General features: G+C 39.0%; 1 protein-coding gene across 6 annotated transcripts in view; it reads right to left on the bottom strand.

Moving 5' to 3' along the window:
* Window positions 1-19,253, bottom strand: part of astn1 (astrotactin 1) — a 234,735-nt gene that overhangs the window by 13,644 nt on the left and 201,838 nt on the right. For 3 of the 6 annotated variants that reach the window (XM_079877707.1, XM_079877709.1, XM_079877711.1), the window contains 3 exons: window positions 15,114-15,382; window positions 13,936-14,069; window positions 13,653-13,804 (listed from right to left, as the gene is read on the bottom strand). In XM_079877707.1, the coding sequence (XP_079733833.1) occupies window positions 13,653-13,804; window positions 13,936-14,069; window positions 15,114-15,382 (555 nt within the window). Of the gene's footprint in view, window positions 1-13,652; window positions 13,805-13,935; window positions 14,070-15,107; window positions 15,383-19,253 lie in introns of all 6 variants that reach the window. The other 3 variants (XM_079877706.1, XM_079877708.1, XM_079877710.1) reach the window with 1 other exon arrangement.

The raw sequence follows: 19,253 nt of genomic DNA, 5'->3' as shown, positions 1-19,253 counted from the left end.
ATTACTTTGTTAAAACATCAAGGCCCAGCCAGGTATAACGATCGCAGCCTATCCAAGAGAAGTTGCATGACATTTTGGAGAAGAATCTCCCACAATGCTGAAGAAACAATACACATAAGGCCAAAGCAAATCAAAAACTGAAGAAAACAAAAACATTTAGACAATCTATCGCCTGCCAAACCATCACGCTCTTTAACGTCAGTCCACTAAAGGAGAGAGAGCGTTTTCACATTTGGCTCCTAAACTCTGGAATAGCCTTCTTGATAATGTTAGGGGCTCAGACTCTCTCTCCCAGTTTAAATCTAGATTAAAGATGCATCTCTTTAGCCTAGCATTCATATAATGCATCTCCTAACCTTATACAGTTATATTAGATCAAATGCACATTATTATTCTTGCTTAATGTTATGAACAGCAGCTACGCTAATTATTTTCTATTTGCTTCTCTGTTTTATCTTGGGATGCCCATCCTGAGGTAACTAGAGAGTATGTCAGCTCCAGTTTGGATCCAGTCTATTATGAAGACTTCAGATGCCCAACACCTATGAAGAGACGGCGCCAACTTCTGCGAAGACTTCAGATGACGCCAACTCTGAATCAACATGCACCAATGCTACATTTTCTAAATGTCATAATCATTTGTTAACAAACAAGTATTCATTACTTCAATGAGCTCATTGTTTCTGCATTAAATCAATACATTGTTTAGATTAATCAATTTTTCTCTAACTGTGATTTTGTATATGTACATTTCTGAAATGCATTCATGAAATGCAAAACTTAGACAGTTACCTCTGATAACAGATCACTCTAAAGTGTAATGTGGACTCATGCATTTTCTGTAAAGCTGCTTTGAAATGATTTGTATTGTGAAAAGAGCTATACAAATAAATGTGAATTGAATGGAAACAGGTCTGTCTATAGTTGTAAATCAAAACATGTGGCTTCCTCAACTATTTGGCAGAAAGGAAACAGTTTGCAGTTCAGTTCAAACATGTGAAGGCACTTTAATTTGGTCTTATGCTGCCTGCTTCTCTACAGAGAATAATACTTACAGTATGTAACAGTCACCAGCTGGAGTGCCCTTGAGAGCCACCAGAGGGCACTCCACACCAGACTCTCATGTTCACTCACAGACTACATCTCCCATCACTCTCTGCCTGGACTCATCAGCACTCATTATCACAATCACCTGTGTCTCATCTTCTTGTTTAGTTCACCCCATATAAGCCTTGTTCACCCCATCACTCACTGCGAAGTTTTGTATGTTGTTACACTGCACTCCTGAGCGTTTCTTCATGGTTTCCCGTTTCCCGTTTCCCGGTTCCCGGATCCCCTGCCTGTTCCTCGGATTATTCTCCTGCCTCTGACCCCTGCCTGTGTTTCCTGGTTTGTTTGTTCGTTTGGACTGCTTACCTGTGTTTGACCCCTGCTTGTACTGATTACGGTTCTGGATTACGCTTCAAATAAAGCTGCAATTGGATCTCAACCTTTGTGTCTCGGAGCAGTTCGTGACAGAAAACTTCGCCACACTGAGATCCAGCAGCCATGCCAACCATGTGTCCAGACGTCCAAATCATGTGTCTCCGTCAGGAGAATCGGTCCATCGAAGACTACGTTGCAGATTTTATTGAACTGGCACATCTCACGCTAATGAGCACCGAGTGCTTAATGATCTTTTTCCACGGAGGATTATCTGAACCGCTCCAGTCATTGATGCCCGACCATGATCCTCACGGGACATTAGAACAATATATAGATCTGGCCCTGTTGTTGAGTGGTTCATCGTTTATTGTGGGCGTGAAGGAGAAGGAGCTCCGTGAACCAGCAGTATCCACTCAGCCTGATCTTCACGTCACGCCAAACATAAAGCCTGCCACCGGATCGGTCTATGGGCGTCCAGGACTTATTTCCAACATGACAGATCCACTGCTGATGTCAGCACGTACTGCCAAGAGGGCCGCCCGAACAGAGTCTCGTTCTGCCGCGACCACCGTTCCAGGGCCATATCCTAAGATGGCCACCGTTCCTGAATCTCTTCACGTCAGCCCTGCCGAGCCTGCGCTCCACGTCAGCCCTGCCGAGCCTGCGCTCAACGTCACGTCTGCTGATCCAGAGACTGTTCACGTCACGTCTGCTGATCCAGAGACTGTTCACGTCACGTCTGCCGATCCAGAGACTTCACGTCACGTCTGCTGATCCAGAGACTGTTCACGTCACGTCTGCCGATCCAGAGACTTCACGTCACGTCTGCTGATCCAGAGACTGTTCACGTCACGTCTGCCGATCCAGAGACTGTTCACGTCACGTCTGCTGATCCAGAGACTGTTCACGTCACGTCTGCTGATCCAGAGACTGTTCACGTCACGTCTGCTGATCCAGAGACTGTTCACGTCACGTCTGCCGATCCAGAGACTGTTCACGTCACGTCTGCCGATCCAGAGACTGTTCACGTCACTTCTGCCGATCCAGAGAATGATGGGAGATGTAGTCTGTGAGTGAACATGAGAGTCTGGTGTGGAGTGCCCTCTGGTGGCCCTCAAGGGCACTCCAGCTGGTGACCGTTACACAGCACATGTGGAGGGTGACCATCTATTTGGGAATAACCTGTCCTGGTATGACCTCATACAGGGACTGAACAACAAGTCATTTATTATCCCTCTGATTTATCCAGAATCAAAGAAAATAAATGGGAAGGTCAAATTTATGGAAAAACGCTCAACTAAATAGCACTTATTGTTTTAAACAGATGTTGGTAGTGAAAGAAAAACAACAACAATATATTTTCTCAAAAGATCTGGCATCTTATATATAATAACCAGCCAACCAATGGGACAATCTTAGACCAAAAGATGATGTCTAACAGAGAGTAACATCTTCAGCAGTTCAAGGCAAGACCACTCTCAACATCTGAGCCAAAGACAACATTCCTCAAACGACTCCTACATTCAGCCTGAGAAACATCAATACCTTTACGCAAGTATCAGATTTGTGCATTACTGAAACAAGATAAATCCACTGCAAAAAAAAGGAGAACATAAACCTTGACTGAAATACACGTGTCTATGGTAAATATTGAGCCATCGTGTACAAAAATATTTATTTCTCCAATGAAATACTGAGGATTCCATTAAAAACATACAGAGGCAACAGCTGTGGAGTGGATTCATGTGAGCTGCTAGTGTTTTGAGCCTAAAGCTTTTCCACAATGTTTGCCATATGTTTCCCCTAAACTAATTTGTTGCTACTTAAGACACATATACCTTACTGTTTCTGCCCTGCGGTCAACCAGCTGAAATGTGTATAACTTAAATAAAGAGAAAGACAGAGACAGACAGGTAGAAAGAAAGGAAGGAAAGAAAGACATGAGAAAAGATAAGGTTACTATTAGAGATTTAAGGAAAGAAAGAAAGAAAGAAAGAAAGAAAGAACGAACAAACAAACTGGAAAAAGGGAGGAAGGAAAGAGGTGAGAAAAGCAAGCAAGAAAAGAAATAGGGAAGCGAGAAAAGGAAGGAAGGAAAACAGGAAAGAAAAAAAAGGAAAGAAGGCAGAAAGGAAGACAGAAAGGAAACAAAAAAGGAAAGAAGAAGGCAGGAAAAAAAGGAAGTTTCTGAGGTCCTAGGATGCATAGGGCCTTTGTTTCCACCAACTCAGGTAAAATTTAGAAAGAAAGAAAGAAAGAAAGAAAGAAAGAAAGAGAAAGAAATAAATAACTGGAAAAAGGAGGAAGGAAAGAAGTGAGAAAAGGAAGCAAGAAAATAAATAGGGATGCAAAAAAAGGAAGGAAGCAATAAAAGGAAAGAAGGCGGCAAAAAGGAAGGAAGTTTCTGAGGCTCTTGGACGCATGGGGACTTTGTTTCTACCAACTTAGGTAAAATTTACAATTAAAAACTCCAAAATCAAAAAGAAAGAAAGAAAGAAAGACCTGGAAGAAGGGAGGAAGGAAATAAGTGAGAAAAGGAAGCAAGAAAAGAAATAGGGAAGCGGGAGAAGGAAGGAAAGAAGGAAGGAAGGAAGGAAGGAAGGCAGGCAGAAAAGAAAGTTTCTAAGGCCCTTGGACGCATGGGGACTTTATTTCTACCTACTCAGGTAAAATTTACAATGAAATGAAAAACTACAAAATCAAAAAGAATGCAAGAGAAAACAAAGAATCTATTAGTCTAGTGGGAACAGCCTGAGCCTGACCACACATAACGAGGATCTTTTGTTTCTGTTAAACAGGTAAACATTTCAATTAAACATCTCCAAATCCATCACAGGAGCAACTCCATATCCAAAGCGCTGGAAGTTTTACCAGTTCCATTAAACAGCAACGTTCTGGTATCAAACACACGTGGCAGCTCCGCAAAATACTCCACAAACAACATCTGGCCTTTGTTGTCTACTTTCATGAACAGAGAGCGAGTGATGGATAAGAACGGTTTGTAATGTATCAATTCTTGGCATTTCTTCGCCAAAAATGATTAACAGACTCGATTTCTCACGTGGAACATATTGTCTTTTTCAAACGAAAAGAGGATATAAAAGGTTAATTGTAGCAGAGGAAAGGTGGGTGTTAGTGCTATGCAGAGTTGGAGTGGATGGGAGTGAAACAAAAACTCTTTAATCTGCATTCATTTTCGTGCAAATATCTTTTGATATAGACGTTACACTTGCCATCTACGTCATAGCGCTGCTAAGAGCTTAGCTGCCGCTCAACTTCGATTAAATTGAGAAACATGCTCTTTCCTACAATTTGATATAATCCTATACTTGACAGAAACCAACAGGTGATAACACTTAGACTCCATGTGCTGTGAAGGTAAGAAAATTGCCTGGAAGACAGATTTATATAATGAACGTGACTAAAGACCGACCACACCAAAGAAAGCCCAGAATGAGAAAATATAATGGAAAGCACTCACACAGAACACATTTGAAAAAAAAAAAGAATATAAGCAGTTCCAAAACCACAGCAAACATTCCTCCTAAAAGGACTATAAAACATAAAACAAACAAAAACTACAATTAATAAAACAGCAAACCTCTTAATAATAATATAATAAAACGTTTTATTTATATACCGCCTTTCCAGTGCTCAAGGACATTTTTGTATATGCAATAAGGGAATGATAACACCAATAAGGTAGACTTAAGTAATCATAAAACACAACACGATCAAAAACGTAACCAAAATTAAAGGGGAATCAAATGTAAGTTTGAGTCTGGCATTGAAAAACTAACTAACTAACTAACTAACTAACTAACTACAAAGTAACTTCAAGTAGAAAGCATGGGGATAAAGTGAATATGTAATTGTTGTGATATATAGTGATGTATAGTTTGATATTAATGATAAACTAAGGCAGTATTGTCGGGTGGAGACTCTGCAGCACATGTTGATTTCTCCTGGTCAAATGGGCATTTGACATCTGGGCAGGAAATACATGAAGGAGGGCCTTTATAGCACAGCTCAAGCCACCTTCATTTCTGTTATAACTGTAGATCAGCAACTGTACATCCTAACATCATCTGCCTGGACAGAAACCCTGAGGCCCTTGAGTTCCAATAACGGGTGGAGACAACATGTTTTTATGATGAGGAACTCCAAGTATTGCTGGACTTTAATACGATCCTGTTGTTGTTCACTGGATATTATGTCTAGCAATTTGCACAGGTGCAAATGATCACGCACACAGTGGGGTCCATAAATCTGAGGTCACATTGAAAATGTGGGATTCTAAATGCAATTAAAACAAGAAATAAATACAGTAGTCAACATTTTAAGTGGATCAAAAAAGTTAATCAAAGTTGTCCTAAGACAAGAACGGGTTTTGTTCAAAATTCATGTATAACTTTGAGGAAAGGTTTTGATCTACTGTTGAATGTTTTAGGATGTTTGGGGTGGGTAAAATTTGTATTTATTATTATCATTTTTTAAAATAAAGAAACAAATGCTTTTATTCCACAAGGATGCATTAAATTGACGAAAAGTGACAGTAAATACATTTATAATGTTACAAAAGATAAACGCTGTTCTTTTGACATTTCTATTCGTTTCCCAGAAAGAAAGAAAAAAAGCAGCACAACTGTTTTCAGCATCAATTTGATATTAATGTTCAATGTTTCAATACGGTATATATTTAAAATATTTTTGGTAAAGCATTTTCACTAGTGGATCCCAGTGCATATACCAAAAAACGAACACATAAATTCAAACTTCTATATAAAAATACATATAAAGACACAGACACACAGATACATGTGCACAAACTTAAATAAAGACAAATATAAAAGTACCCACAAAAAAGAAAACAACTCATAACACAGAGTTAGATGCCTGTTCAAAAGTACGTGCACACACAGACACATGGATTTGTGTGAGTATGAGTGAATCAGTGTGAGCTGTGCCAGCTTCCGCAGTGCACCTGCTCGGGCTCCAGAACCTGACCCCTCTCACAGACACCGAGAGTGAGATCATCCTCCAGGAGCAGGGCTACGGAAACATTCCTCAGGAGTGAAACTGTGTCTTCCACCTATTCAAGGGAAAAACAACCCCCTTTATTTTTTTTAGAAGCCCTTGTTTTGCCTGCTGCATGGAGGATAGGTCCCTCTACTTGACTTTGGGAAGTGTGGCACCCGGTTCTTTATGCCAACCGTCTGTTTATGGGTAGGATGTTATGTCACTCTGACCCTTGAGTAAACCCGGCTATTATGTGATCAAAATCCTGACATCAGTCTGGTGAGGAAAGCTGTTTGTTTTCACATTGTTTCTGGTCAGGGTGATATGACTGAAGGCAGACTTCCCATTTACTTGTTTCCCACACCACAAGAGAAAAGCAAGAGCTGATGATGTCACGTTGTGTGCCTGATTCCTATTAAGAGCTCTATTAGCAAGCAAAGCTGGCAGTCTCACTGTGTGTGTTATTTTATAGCAGACCGGTTTTGTAGTTTTTAGATTTACTAAACTCCTAACACAGTATGTCCAGTAAACACTTTAAAATCCACATAAAGTCCTTTTTTTTTCTTTACAGGAATAGTTCGGCCAAAATGAAAATTGTCATTATTTGCTCATCCACAGACAAAAGTCAAATGAGACACAAGGTAAGATGAGCCACACCTCGTTTCTAGGCAGCCGTACACAAAATAAAGCACTGGACACCATTTTCAGGAAGAGACAATCATTTCATTATATACATAGTAAAGGAAAGCATATGTCAAATGTGGTTTGTGTAATTTATTGCCAGGAATGTGATTTTTTCCCTTTCCAAGTGAATTCCCAGCATGTCCAATGATTTAGAGAAAACTGAAGTAGGAGCATTTTCAAACACGTTTGAGTTTAGTTTTCACTCTAAAAACTAAACAGTTGGAAAATTACAAACTAACAATAAATAGCATGGTGACTGCACTGTATTCCAAGTCTCCTGAAGTCAGATGAGAAACAGACGACAATTTAAGCTGTTGTTCACTGATAATCTTCAACAGTCAAGCACGGTGCTTGACTGTTGAAGATTATCAGTGAACAACAGCTTAAATTGTCGTCTGTTTCTCATCTGACTTCAGGTTCGAGTTAAACTTAAGAACCAGATCAATAGAATAAATCATTTTTTTAACCGAATTTTTCATCCAATTGATCCATTTCACAAATGAAACTGTAATGGAAGATTATCAGTGAATAATGATGGATATTTGACAGTCATGATTTTGAACTGCCTTTGGAAATGATCTGTGTGAAGATTCTTCTAACTTATCCTTGTGTGTTCCACGGGGGAAAAATATATATAACAAAATACAAGTTTATAATAACATTTTCATTTCTGTTCACCCCAAAAAAATCTGTCATCATTAAACCATCTTCATTTAATTCCAAACCTGTATGAATTTCTTTACTCTCACAACAGAAGATATTTTGAACAATTAGGGCTGGGCGATATATCGCATGACATTGTTATGTGCATCTCGTCAGTAAAGCCGGTTCCTTGATTAGTAGTAAATCGCCATCGCCTGCTTTCAGATGGAGCGGCATTTACTACACAGAGCCGTAGTTCACTGACAAGCTGAGCCATATCGCATTAATTATCGCAGGCGATACGTCCGTGATAATTAATGCAATATCTAATCTAAACTAATCAAGGAACCGGCTTTACTGACGAGATGCGCATAAAAATGTCATGCGATATAGCGCCCAGCTCTATGAACAATGTTGAAAACCAAACCTTTTTAGTTGGGATTATGTGCTTAATTTAATATTAAAAGAATTTAATGTGAGTTTGAATATCATTTTGCATGACCTTTATAGCCACACTGAAAGCAACAATGAATAATTCACCTCAAAATCAATCGGAATCGATCAAAAAAAAAAAAAAAAAAAAAACTCATTCAGGGCCCTATTTTAACGATCTAAGAGCATGGTCTAAAGTGCAGGGCGCAAGTTAATTTAGGGCGTGTCCGAATCTACTTTTGCTAGTTTAACGACAGGAAAAATGGTCAGCGCGGCAGGCGCATGGTCTAAAAGGGTCGTCCCTGTTCTCTCAATGAGTAATGGGTGTGTTTGAGATTTACGTGTGTTAAACCAATCAGAGTCTCATCTCCCATTCCCTTTAAATGCCAGTTGCGCTCGCGCCATGGCAGATTCGCTATTTACATGACGGAATTTGATAGTGAAAAGACCGAAGCCGTCTCCAGAGCACAAACGGAACTGCTCATGCGCGAGGTAAAAGTGCGCAAGCAGACCATCTACAGGACAAGCCGCATACCATCATATCTTTATGTACACAATAATAATCTTTTACATTGTAATCCTTTTATTTTAAATATTTGGCATGTTTGTGTGCTACTGTACTTGCGTCCCTGTGTGTTTAATAAGCAGAGTGTGCGCGCGTTGCGGACCCGCCCATAGGCGCACATTACTAAAGGTCTTTGAATAACAAAGAAAAAACAGTTTATTTCTGTTGCCTCAAAATAGCAACGTGCCAACAATGCGCCAGAACACACCTCGTTTTCAGACCAGCACGCCCATGGGCGCACAAATGGGTGCAAATGCATCTGCTATTTAAACAACGCGGCGCAGGACGTGAAAATGATAACTGCGTCGGACTGAAACTAGCAAAAAACACTTGCATCGCGCTTGGCGCTGCATTGCGCTGGGTGTAAGATAAGGCCCTCAAACTGTGAACTCAATGTGAACAAACAAAGTGCATTCTATGACGATTGTTTCAGTCACTCAGTATGTATATTTAACCGTCTTAAAATATTTATGATTTTGATTATGTATTTTTCCAATTTGTTGCGCTTGCAGTGCGCTTGCAGAGAGACTCCACCCCCACAAGCTCTTCTGATTGGCTGTGATTGATTTTGTCTTTACTCATAGTCGTGTCGCATCTGGTGTAGACAGACAAATGGCTTGTCGTTGTAATCTTATTGCATCGCATCTGGTTAGGCCGTTGTGTGAGACATCGCAAAAAAGAATTGACATTCTTTTCAGAGTAACAGAAGACTGTACATTCACAGATTTGAAACGACAGTAAATGAGTTCAGGTAATCAACCAATCAGCACACGAGGAAGCCGGTATAAATATAGCCTTCCCTCACCTATGTCCCATGACAGTTTTACAGCATCCCTCCACCACCCCATCACCTCACTCTTGGCTGGTTCTATCCCAGTCAAAAGTCCAAATTCCGAGCTCGGAGCCCTCTCCCGGACAGCACGCCAAATATGCATTAATTATCTGATTTCATGTACGTGTGAACTCGTGAAACATGGGTTTGCAATGACTTACAAGTTACAGCCTCTGTGTTTTTTTTTTGTGTGTTTTTTTAAAGCAAATGAAGGACAGCCATGTATGAGATGAGAAAATCCCTCACAAATCAAAAGACCTTACAAATCAAAAGAGGTTTTATAATCAGTTTTCTGTCAGCCTGTGGAGTACATTCAGAACCTTCCAGGCTGAAAAGTTGCTGGTTCTGGCCAACTTTAAATCCAGGGCTCGTAAAGAACAAGACGTTACCTCTACAGATAAAGAGGAAAATGCAGAAACACTTATACATATCTGGATTGCAGCAGGACCTCTACGATCATCTCCTCATCAATCTCATTTTCACTATAGCACATTTGGACTTCATTTAACATGGTGTTCTTTTCTGCTTTAATAGCCACAACGTGTCTGAAGTCCAACTTGGACAGGGCAACAACAAAGGTGGGGAAAGACAGTAAATGGGCATGTCTTTAAAGCGAATGAGGGGAACGGATGGAGATAGAGGAAGATATAACAGGTAAGCCAAATGTTGTCATGGTTATTTATTTTATTTTTGTTTTTGAGCTAATGATACAGGTGTAAGCCTGACATAATTTACAAACAGTACAAACAAGGATGTAGCAGCTAAGGGGAAATTATCATCATATTTTTTTTGGGAAGATATCATATCTTTGAAGGGGACCTCTTGTGCAAAATTCACTTTTATATTGTTTTTGAACATAATTATGTGTCTGCAGTTGTGGTAAAAATCCATCCACTTCGTTTGTTATTTTCCCACCATAAATAATGAAACAGTGTCTCAAAATGAGCCATTCACGAATGTGCTCCAATGTGACGTCACATTGGAACAAGCCCTGCCCACGACTGGCAACGGAATCTGCCCTATTAGCTTAGCACCTCCCCTGAATGAGCTGTACACAGTCCCCATGTTTATCTCCTCACCAGAGCATTTAACAGCAGCATTCAAATAAAACATTTATTCTTATTAAAGCTACTAAAATTATTCAATCAAGAGCAGTGAGTGATTTTCTGTTTTTCTTTTGTTGTCTGATTCATATTAACAGCATATACAGCAGTAGGTACTGTATATTACGCTGTTGTCACTTTAATACACAGATCTAATATGGACAATATATTTCTTTCCCTGCTGTTTACATTCACAGACATAACTGACTGTTTATGTGAAGATGATAATCAAAACTAAACAGATGTTTTTGTTTTTGGCAGGACGGGGAGCAGCAGCTCATTTGCATTTAAAGAAACGTACGAAAACAGCGTGTTTTTGCTTCAACAAAAAATGGGCATTTACAACATGGTATAATAAATGATCTGTGGGGTATTTTGAGCTGAAACTTCACAGACACATTCTAGGGACACCTGAGACTTATATTACATCTTGTGAAAAGGGCCATAATAGGTATCATTTCATTAAAATAAGTAATATTGTGTAATAATAATTCAATTTAAAATAACCGTTTTCTATTTTAATATATTTTAAAATGTTATCCCTGTGGTGGTGGAATTTTCAGCAGCCATTACTCCAATCTACAGTCACATGATCTTTAAGAAATCATTCTAATATGATAATTTGGTGCTCAATAAACATTTCTTTCTATTATCAATGCTGAAAACAGTTGACCTGTATAATATGTGGAAACTGTGATTTTATCAAATGATGAGTTCAAAAGAACAGCATTAGTTGGAAATAGAAATCTTTTGTAATACTGTAAATGTCTTTATTGTCACTTAAAAACTTAAAATATAATAATAATAATAATAACCCTCCACATCCTCACGTTTCCCATAAGACAAGTTGAATTATAATTGTTTGATACCCAAGTCCAAGTGCCATTATTGTTGCATCAGATATACAGTAGTTACTAGTTATCTACACTTATAATACAGTCTTGTACTAGCAGTAGTTGTCCCTCTGTGTTGACCTAGGATCACAATTCTTGTCAGGAAGGAAACTGGTAGCAAAGGGGAAGTGCCCTGGATTAAAATGTTCTGGTGTTCATCCAAGGTTATTTAACATATGCCCATTTTTGCTTCATCCTGAAAGGCTTAAATCCTAATCATTACCAGAATCAACTCTTGCCATGGTTCTGCCCTTCCCTTGCTTCAAGGTGGTCTTTTTCATTGTATTTAAAACACTTCACAGTTTAAGCTGTGAGCAGATCAATCAATCATTGAATATGTCTGACGCATACAAAACACAGCATTTTCTGGGAGCCACATGTGTGTCTCACGTCCTTATGAAGAACAGCAAGTCCAGTATCAAGACCTGTTTTCAAGGCCTTCTAAAGAACCATTGATAATCTATGTGAAAAATCGATTTCAATTCTTGCCTAAAGTGGAATAAGATCTCTGGGGCTGGTATAGAGCACAGTAAGTACCGAAGTACGAAGACTAGTGGGACTCGAGGGGTGAAAAGCGCAACTTTAGAGTAGGACGCACAGGGCAGAGTGAGGTGGGCTTCTATTTGGCATGCCAGGCAAAGAGGAAAGGGGGCCATTCAAGTTAAGGCATATTCAATCTACTCAGCAATCCCTGGCAGAACAATAACATGATCTTCATCCAGCAACATGATAAATATGGCTTAGACTGAACATACATTCACCCTGATTGGGGTGAGTGTTTTTGATGTTCATGGATAAATCCCATGTGATGTCCATTTTGCCAAGGATAGAGATGTGAGACACATATTGACTTAATATTCACCTCAAGGTGTTTCATTCTTTCAAAATTACACAAATACATCACTGTCTATAACCTAAAAAAGGGCGAAAGCACAACATGGAGGGTATTTCAGATCATGTTGCAGGGTTATTTCAGATTATTCTTTATTTAAAGGTCAAATGGGATACTTTACACAGACCTCATAGCGGTTAAAGCAGAAAATATATGCAATATGTCACAATTATCAGGCCACAGTGAATGAAATCAACTGTATATAGTGAGAGGTGGGCAGTTTACATTGAATTCAGACTAAAATGCTCCATCTTGGTTTCATCTGACCACAAAAATCTGGTCCCATGACACAAATGGCAAACTCTAGATGTGTCTTCACTTGTTCATTTTAGTAATGGCTTCTTGCATGCTTCCCTCCCTCATGATCCGGCTGACTAGTCCACCTTTATCTGCTTTCTGCTACTGAAGTTACTGTAAATCAAAGTGACCATTGGCTTCTCTCATGGTTTTGTCTTAAATGATCACCCTGTCTAGGGAGTTTCTTTGCCTTCTGATGTGGCTTCCATTCCCCGATAATAGGACCAACAGCGCCAACTGAAACATCCAGAGACTTGGGTAATTCTCTAAATTTATGCATTTGTTTTACTTTCTCTCTGGAATGGTATTTAATCTTAATTTTAACAGCCATCCCTCAGATTTATAACACTTAACTGTAGGGCTTTTCTCGATAAATTGTGGTGGTTATTTTAATCTACAGGTAAATTTTAAGGCAACTGTGTGAGAGGTTTTATTGTACAATCAAAGCCTCAACATAAGAGGAACTGAATATCTTTAGAAAATATGAATGCATTTTTATTCCATTGTTTTATTATTGTCAACATAAAATGTGGTCACAATTTTGTGGTTCAGTCTTTCAAATTCAATTAAAATTAATTTATATTTCAAATATTCATGAGCAGTCAGTTGTCATTATCACACATAAACCTTGGCAGAGTAATCAGGACCCCAGCATGAGGCAAAGGGATCTTGTATCACCCCGAAGGGGTTTAATTTGTGATAATGACTGGCTGAATGTACATTATCCCGCTTATTACACAGCTACTTCCCAAATAAATGGGTATTGTTTCTCTTTTTGGGTCTTTTAGCCTTTATTGAGGCAGACAAGAATATGAGGATTTTATATATCCCAAATGTTTTGTATAAGCTTATATTATAATTGATTTACCTGTCTCAACTTTGGAGTGATCAGTCCGCTCTGTCACCTTCTCTTGACTGATGAGGTAATCAACAATTCTCACTCCGATTGGTGGCTCTGCATGATTCCATTCTATGATGATCAGTGAACTGCTGGGTTCATATGAATGGGATAGCTTGAGCCTGACAAGAGTATAACATAAACATAGAACAATTATGACTTAAAGTTTGACCAGGATCTGAAATTTTACTTTGAAACCTCATTTTAGCCATTTATGCTAAGGATATTCAAACTGTAAATTCCAAGAACTCACATAGGTTGAGGCAGAGGAGCACAAGTCGGGAGTCCATCTGTGCCAAAGGCACTGGAATCACATCGACACCAGTCATCAATAACATCACCTTTAGCAGAGCACCACAGTACACTCATCATGGCCTCCTGCAGAGCCTGCATGATAAGGCAAAGATGCAGAACATGTTAAAAGTTTGAATTTAATAACCTATTAATCTTCCTCCACTAGAGTGCAGCATCTACCTGGATGACGCATTAGCATTTAAACTGTATATTTTCCCTAACCTTAAACCTACCAATCATAGAACAATTTCTGCATTTTTTACATTTTCAAAAAACATCACACACACTTAGTATGATTTATAAGCTGTTTTCCTCATGGGAACAAAAAATGTCCTCAAAAGGACAAGGATGTTGTAATTCACCATCTTTGTGGGGACATTTTGTCCACATAATGTTTACCTGAACCACACACACTCACAATATATATGTATATGTATATATCTTTGCAGCCTAATCTTTAATCAAACTGCATTAACTTGCCATTCCTCTGAAACAACATTGCCTTTCCCTTACAATGTATGAAGAGAAAGAAAAGAAAATTAGATTAACTCTTAAATTACATTATAAAATACAATAAAATAGAAAACAATTACATTATAATAATATTTCACAATTACAAGCATTTTTGATTAAACAAATGCAGCCTTGGTGAGCATTAGAGACTTCTTTCAAAAAATCTTTAAAAAGTGACATTTTCTTTATTATTATTATAAACTTTCCAAACAATGTATATGTGTTTTTATTTAAATGCTTTTAAAATAATTGTAAATATTTGTAAAAAAAAAAAAAAAATAATAATAAAAAAATACTATATAGGCTATATGTATATGATCATTTATTTTACTATGATGAGATACTGTATTGCTGATAAATTGGACATGGATACATTTAATTGACATTTTTTTCTTTTCTTTTCTGAACACCGTGATGTTTTTAATGAGCAAGACAGAATCATATCCCCATACCCCCACTGGTGCAATTGGACTGCTGGCTTCACTAACACTGTCCAGCTGCAACCTTTGTTTTCCCCAGGATGTCTCCCATCCTGGTACTGGCCAGGCTTTTCGCTGCTTAGCTTCAGTGGGTAACCTGGCAACAGCTGCAAGGTGAGAGTACAGCATAATAACTTACAGATACCTGGTAGGTGTCGTTGCCGTTGACCAGATCGTAGATTGGCGTGGCTTTCGTGATGTTGAGCAGCACAGGCTCTGCAGGACGTGCAGGCCCAGGGCTCATGTGGCAGAGGTGACAGGACAAAGGGCACTGGCCCTGACTGCTGCAGTCCATGCGCACCCCTGCCGCCATGCGCTTGGCACCCGAGTCCAGCAGGCTGGCAATGTATGCTGGGTAAGTGAGCGTGCGTGGTTCTTTGTCCCGCTCCTCCGACTCGTCTGACGGAGAGTTTCCTGAAAAAGACAATTCCACATGATTTTCATTTTAAAGTAATATTACAAAACAACTATTGAAAAAAAAAAAAGGTCATATTAATATAAACAACACATGTTTATTAATAAACAATAATATAAAAGTACAAAAATATGAAACAAATGTATTTAAATGTATAAAATCTAAATAATTCAATCATTTTAAAAAGGAATATGCAAAACAAGCTGAATGAATAAAATAAAAAAGCATATACAATAATTTTTCAAGCACTAAATCATCATTTGAACTGTACATTTATTCCGTAAAGCCTTGCTTCTATTTTAAGCCCATCCCAATTAAAATATAACATTACAATACTATTATAAATTTATGTAAATGATCAAACTTAAATAATTAATTAAACATCTAGTTCAGTCATGAAACTCTAGAGGGTGCATGCTGAACAGGTACTTTACATGCAATATGCAAGCAATCCCATAATTACCGCATGGCACAAGCTGATTGGCCTCTGCTGATCCTGCTGCTAATGAGATTGCTTGCTTAACATTTAAATAGTTTGGTTCATTGTTTGATTTAAGCAAGTCTCAATTCCTCTCAATCCCTCCACCATCCCCAGATTCACATGCCTAGATCTGCTACGGGATTTGTGTATGTCTTTTTATGTAGCAGCAGCAGCAGCATGTCTTACATGCTCACAGCAGTGTGTCTGTGCATCTATTAGCAGTAGCAAGCCCATACTTGCTCTGCAGCAGCAGCAGTGTAGCACATCTAGTCCACCAATACCAAATACATTAACATTGCCATATTAAATAACATGCTAAAAGTATTCAGAGAACTGTCATGACCAACAAACTAAACTGCATATCAATTTTTGCTTTATCACTCCTATTTCAGTCACTGAATCATCATTTAAGCATAAAATTAAACTGTACATTTATTCTGCAAAGCTTTGCTACTATTTTAAGCCCATCCCAAAAGTATATGAACTCATAGTTGCTTACTCTGCAGACCTCCACACATACACGAAGCAATCTGCAAGCTCAACTGCCAATTAGGGAATACCCTTTCACTGCAGCACACTTTAATAAAAGACACACACACACTCAAGATTTTAAAGACGCACACACAAAACAAACCACACAGAGATTTTATGAGTCAACAGTGTGAGAAGAAAATGCACTGTGAGAACACATTATTCCTTCAGCCTTTCACAATATCAGATGGGCCACGTTTAGCCCACCATTTTGCATGAGGGGCACACGAGGAAATGAAAATGCAGTCTCCCGTAGTACACTTAATAATAAGGCAAAAAAAAAAGAAGAAAAAAAAAAGCCCTGTTGCAAACTGCAAACATGTCAATCAGTCCACCCAAACATGGTTTTGCTTTCATTTCAGCAAGCTTCCAGTCAAAAATGTTACTTATTTACTTTTTTATTATTTCGGGGGAATCTGAGCAGTCAATATCAAAGAATAGTCTGGTCTGCAGGAGTAGTGCAAAAGGTAATATAGTTGACCTTTTCGGAGCAAACCAGCCCTCAAGCCCTCCAACCCACTTTCAAGTTCTTTACAAAATATGGTGCTTTCTTAATTACTCATATAATTCTAAATCATCTAAATTGTATCTTCCATTGTATTTCTTTGATGAAAAGCATTGTAGCTGTGCCAAGAAAACAGCTCTTGAAAAGAAAAGATCCTCAAAGTTAATGGATTAAAAGGCCTGGAAATTGCACATTTTGGATGCCAATCAGAAAGCTTGAGCTCCTCTGAAAATACTAATGTGTTAAAAGTGTTTCATCAAATTCCATGCCAGCTGTAGATTAAGAAGGCATTACCAATATTACTTTTAGCCGGTGCTTTAATTAGACAGAGAGAGAGAATGAAAAAATCAAGAAGAAGTGAGGAAGAAGAAATAGAGAAGGCTGGAAAAAGAGAGCAACATAAACAGTGGGAGAGCAGCACACAGTGTGCCAATTTGCTTTGACATATTTTCTCTACAGCTCTGGGTTTTGACAGTTATGAAACCGGCATGATGCATTGCAGGCCAAATTAAAATAGGAGAGTGAAGGAAAACATCTCATTAGATAACTTTCATTTTAGGTGGGTGATTTGCATGAAAAAGCCCAGAAAATCTTGTCATCTGTAGTGTCTCTTTAAGCTCAGAGCTTTTCACGGTGAAGAAAAAGCCTTTGATATTCTCAGTGGTTTGAAGGATTGCCATTTATGACATGCAAATTGTCAGCTGTGACAAAGGTGAGTATTTGGAAATTCCTCGTGGTTTTTTCACCACTGAGTATAGAAATTCCCTAATATGAGACCTACACCTAACACTAGATGGTGCAAGAACTCTGTAGGAGGGGATGCCAACCGTACATGAAACCAGAAGGGAGGGGGTGACCTAACAAATTGCATTATGTCTGCACAGATACAAAAACACAATCTACACGATAAAGTACGAAGATAATGAACATTGCCTCCTCTTCTCATGTTCTTTGACAAGTAGGAAAAAGGATGAAACATCAAAATCGAAAGTTAAAAATTGCTCTGCGTGTATCCTAAATCCAAGGACTCACCGGAGCTTTCAGTCAATAATCAAGCAATTTAGTCAAGCCACAGTCAAGCAATTTAAATGTGCTGCAATGTGTCGTCTGGGCTCAGGATATATTTGAACACTTGAAAATCCTTGACAAGCTAATCTTGCAGGAAAGATGCATGATGATTATCACACAGTCCTTATTCAAGCACCTACTCAGTTCAGATTGTGGTGTTAGTTTATGTCTGATAAAAGGGAGCAGAATGCTAGTCCACGATGGCATGTAAACACTCCCTTTCCATCTCACTTCTCTCGCCTCTCCCGACCAGGCTTTCAATCTTCCTTGTGTTCGTTTTATTCCACCGGTTTAAGCATGCGGCCAGCTGCTGGTCTTAACTGGCATTCCCCTCTGTCTCTTAATAAAAGCTGCCGGTGTGGTAAAGGTGAGAGTGACTGAGTTTATTTACCTGTGATTGGGCCTGCCTGCAGACACAAAGAGCAGTGACATCTTGTTTGTGAGGTGCGAAGGCTAAACTAATTCATCTGTTGGCAAGTTACGCTCCCCGAGACCTCACTGTGCAATCTGACATGAACTGCTAGGCTGAGGGGCTTGAATCTGAAGCAATTTGCAACAGATCCTGACCTGCCTTACATACAACCGGCTGAGGGCTTATTTTGTATTCTCAAACAAGAATGATGAGGCTTATATTTAAGCCATATTGCACAGTAATTGTCACAATGTACAGTCGGAAGGAGAGGCTGACAGGCAACAATTTTGGATGTTTTGGACAGAGAAAACTAGGTTAAAATGAGTCGCATCAAAGCAGGTGGTGACCATACAAACATTGCTAATGGGAACTACCACAAATGCACTTTGTGCTGTGCACTACACTATATAAACAGTTTTTGTGCAGTGTTTTGTTTTAGTTATCTTTGGATAGTTTGTCCTGTATATAATATTTATTTTAGTCATAAAGGCCCCGTTTCACAGACAGGGCTTAGATTAAGCCAGGATTAGGCCTAAATTCAATTAACGAAAAAAAATGACTGTTGTGCATCTTGAGGCAAAACAATGGCAGTGACATTTTAAGATATGTCAGTGCAAGTTGCTTTAAAGGTGCTCTAGGTAACTTTTTAACCTTAACTGAACAGCTTCGGAGTCAGTGGAATGGTTATATGACTTATTTCGGGTTGAATGGTGGTGGTTTCGCACCCCCCTGGTGCCCGAGAGCGGAAAAAACTCACTTGCAACTTTGGGACGCGGGTCGGTGTCAGGAAGTATCGCGTGATATCAGGTCTCGCGATGTAACGAATTGCTTGACGGCACTGCACACGTACACGCCCCCATTCAAGCATCGGCG

This window comes from Squalius cephalus (genome assembly GCF_949319135.1).
Source record: "Squalius cephalus genome assembly, chromosome: 7".
Classification (NCBI taxonomy): domain Eukaryota; kingdom Metazoa; phylum Chordata; class Actinopteri; order Cypriniformes; family Leuciscidae; genus Squalius; species Squalius cephalus.
Note: the sequence above shows the minus strand (reverse complement) of the source record. Positions and strands in the feature narration are given on the sequence as shown.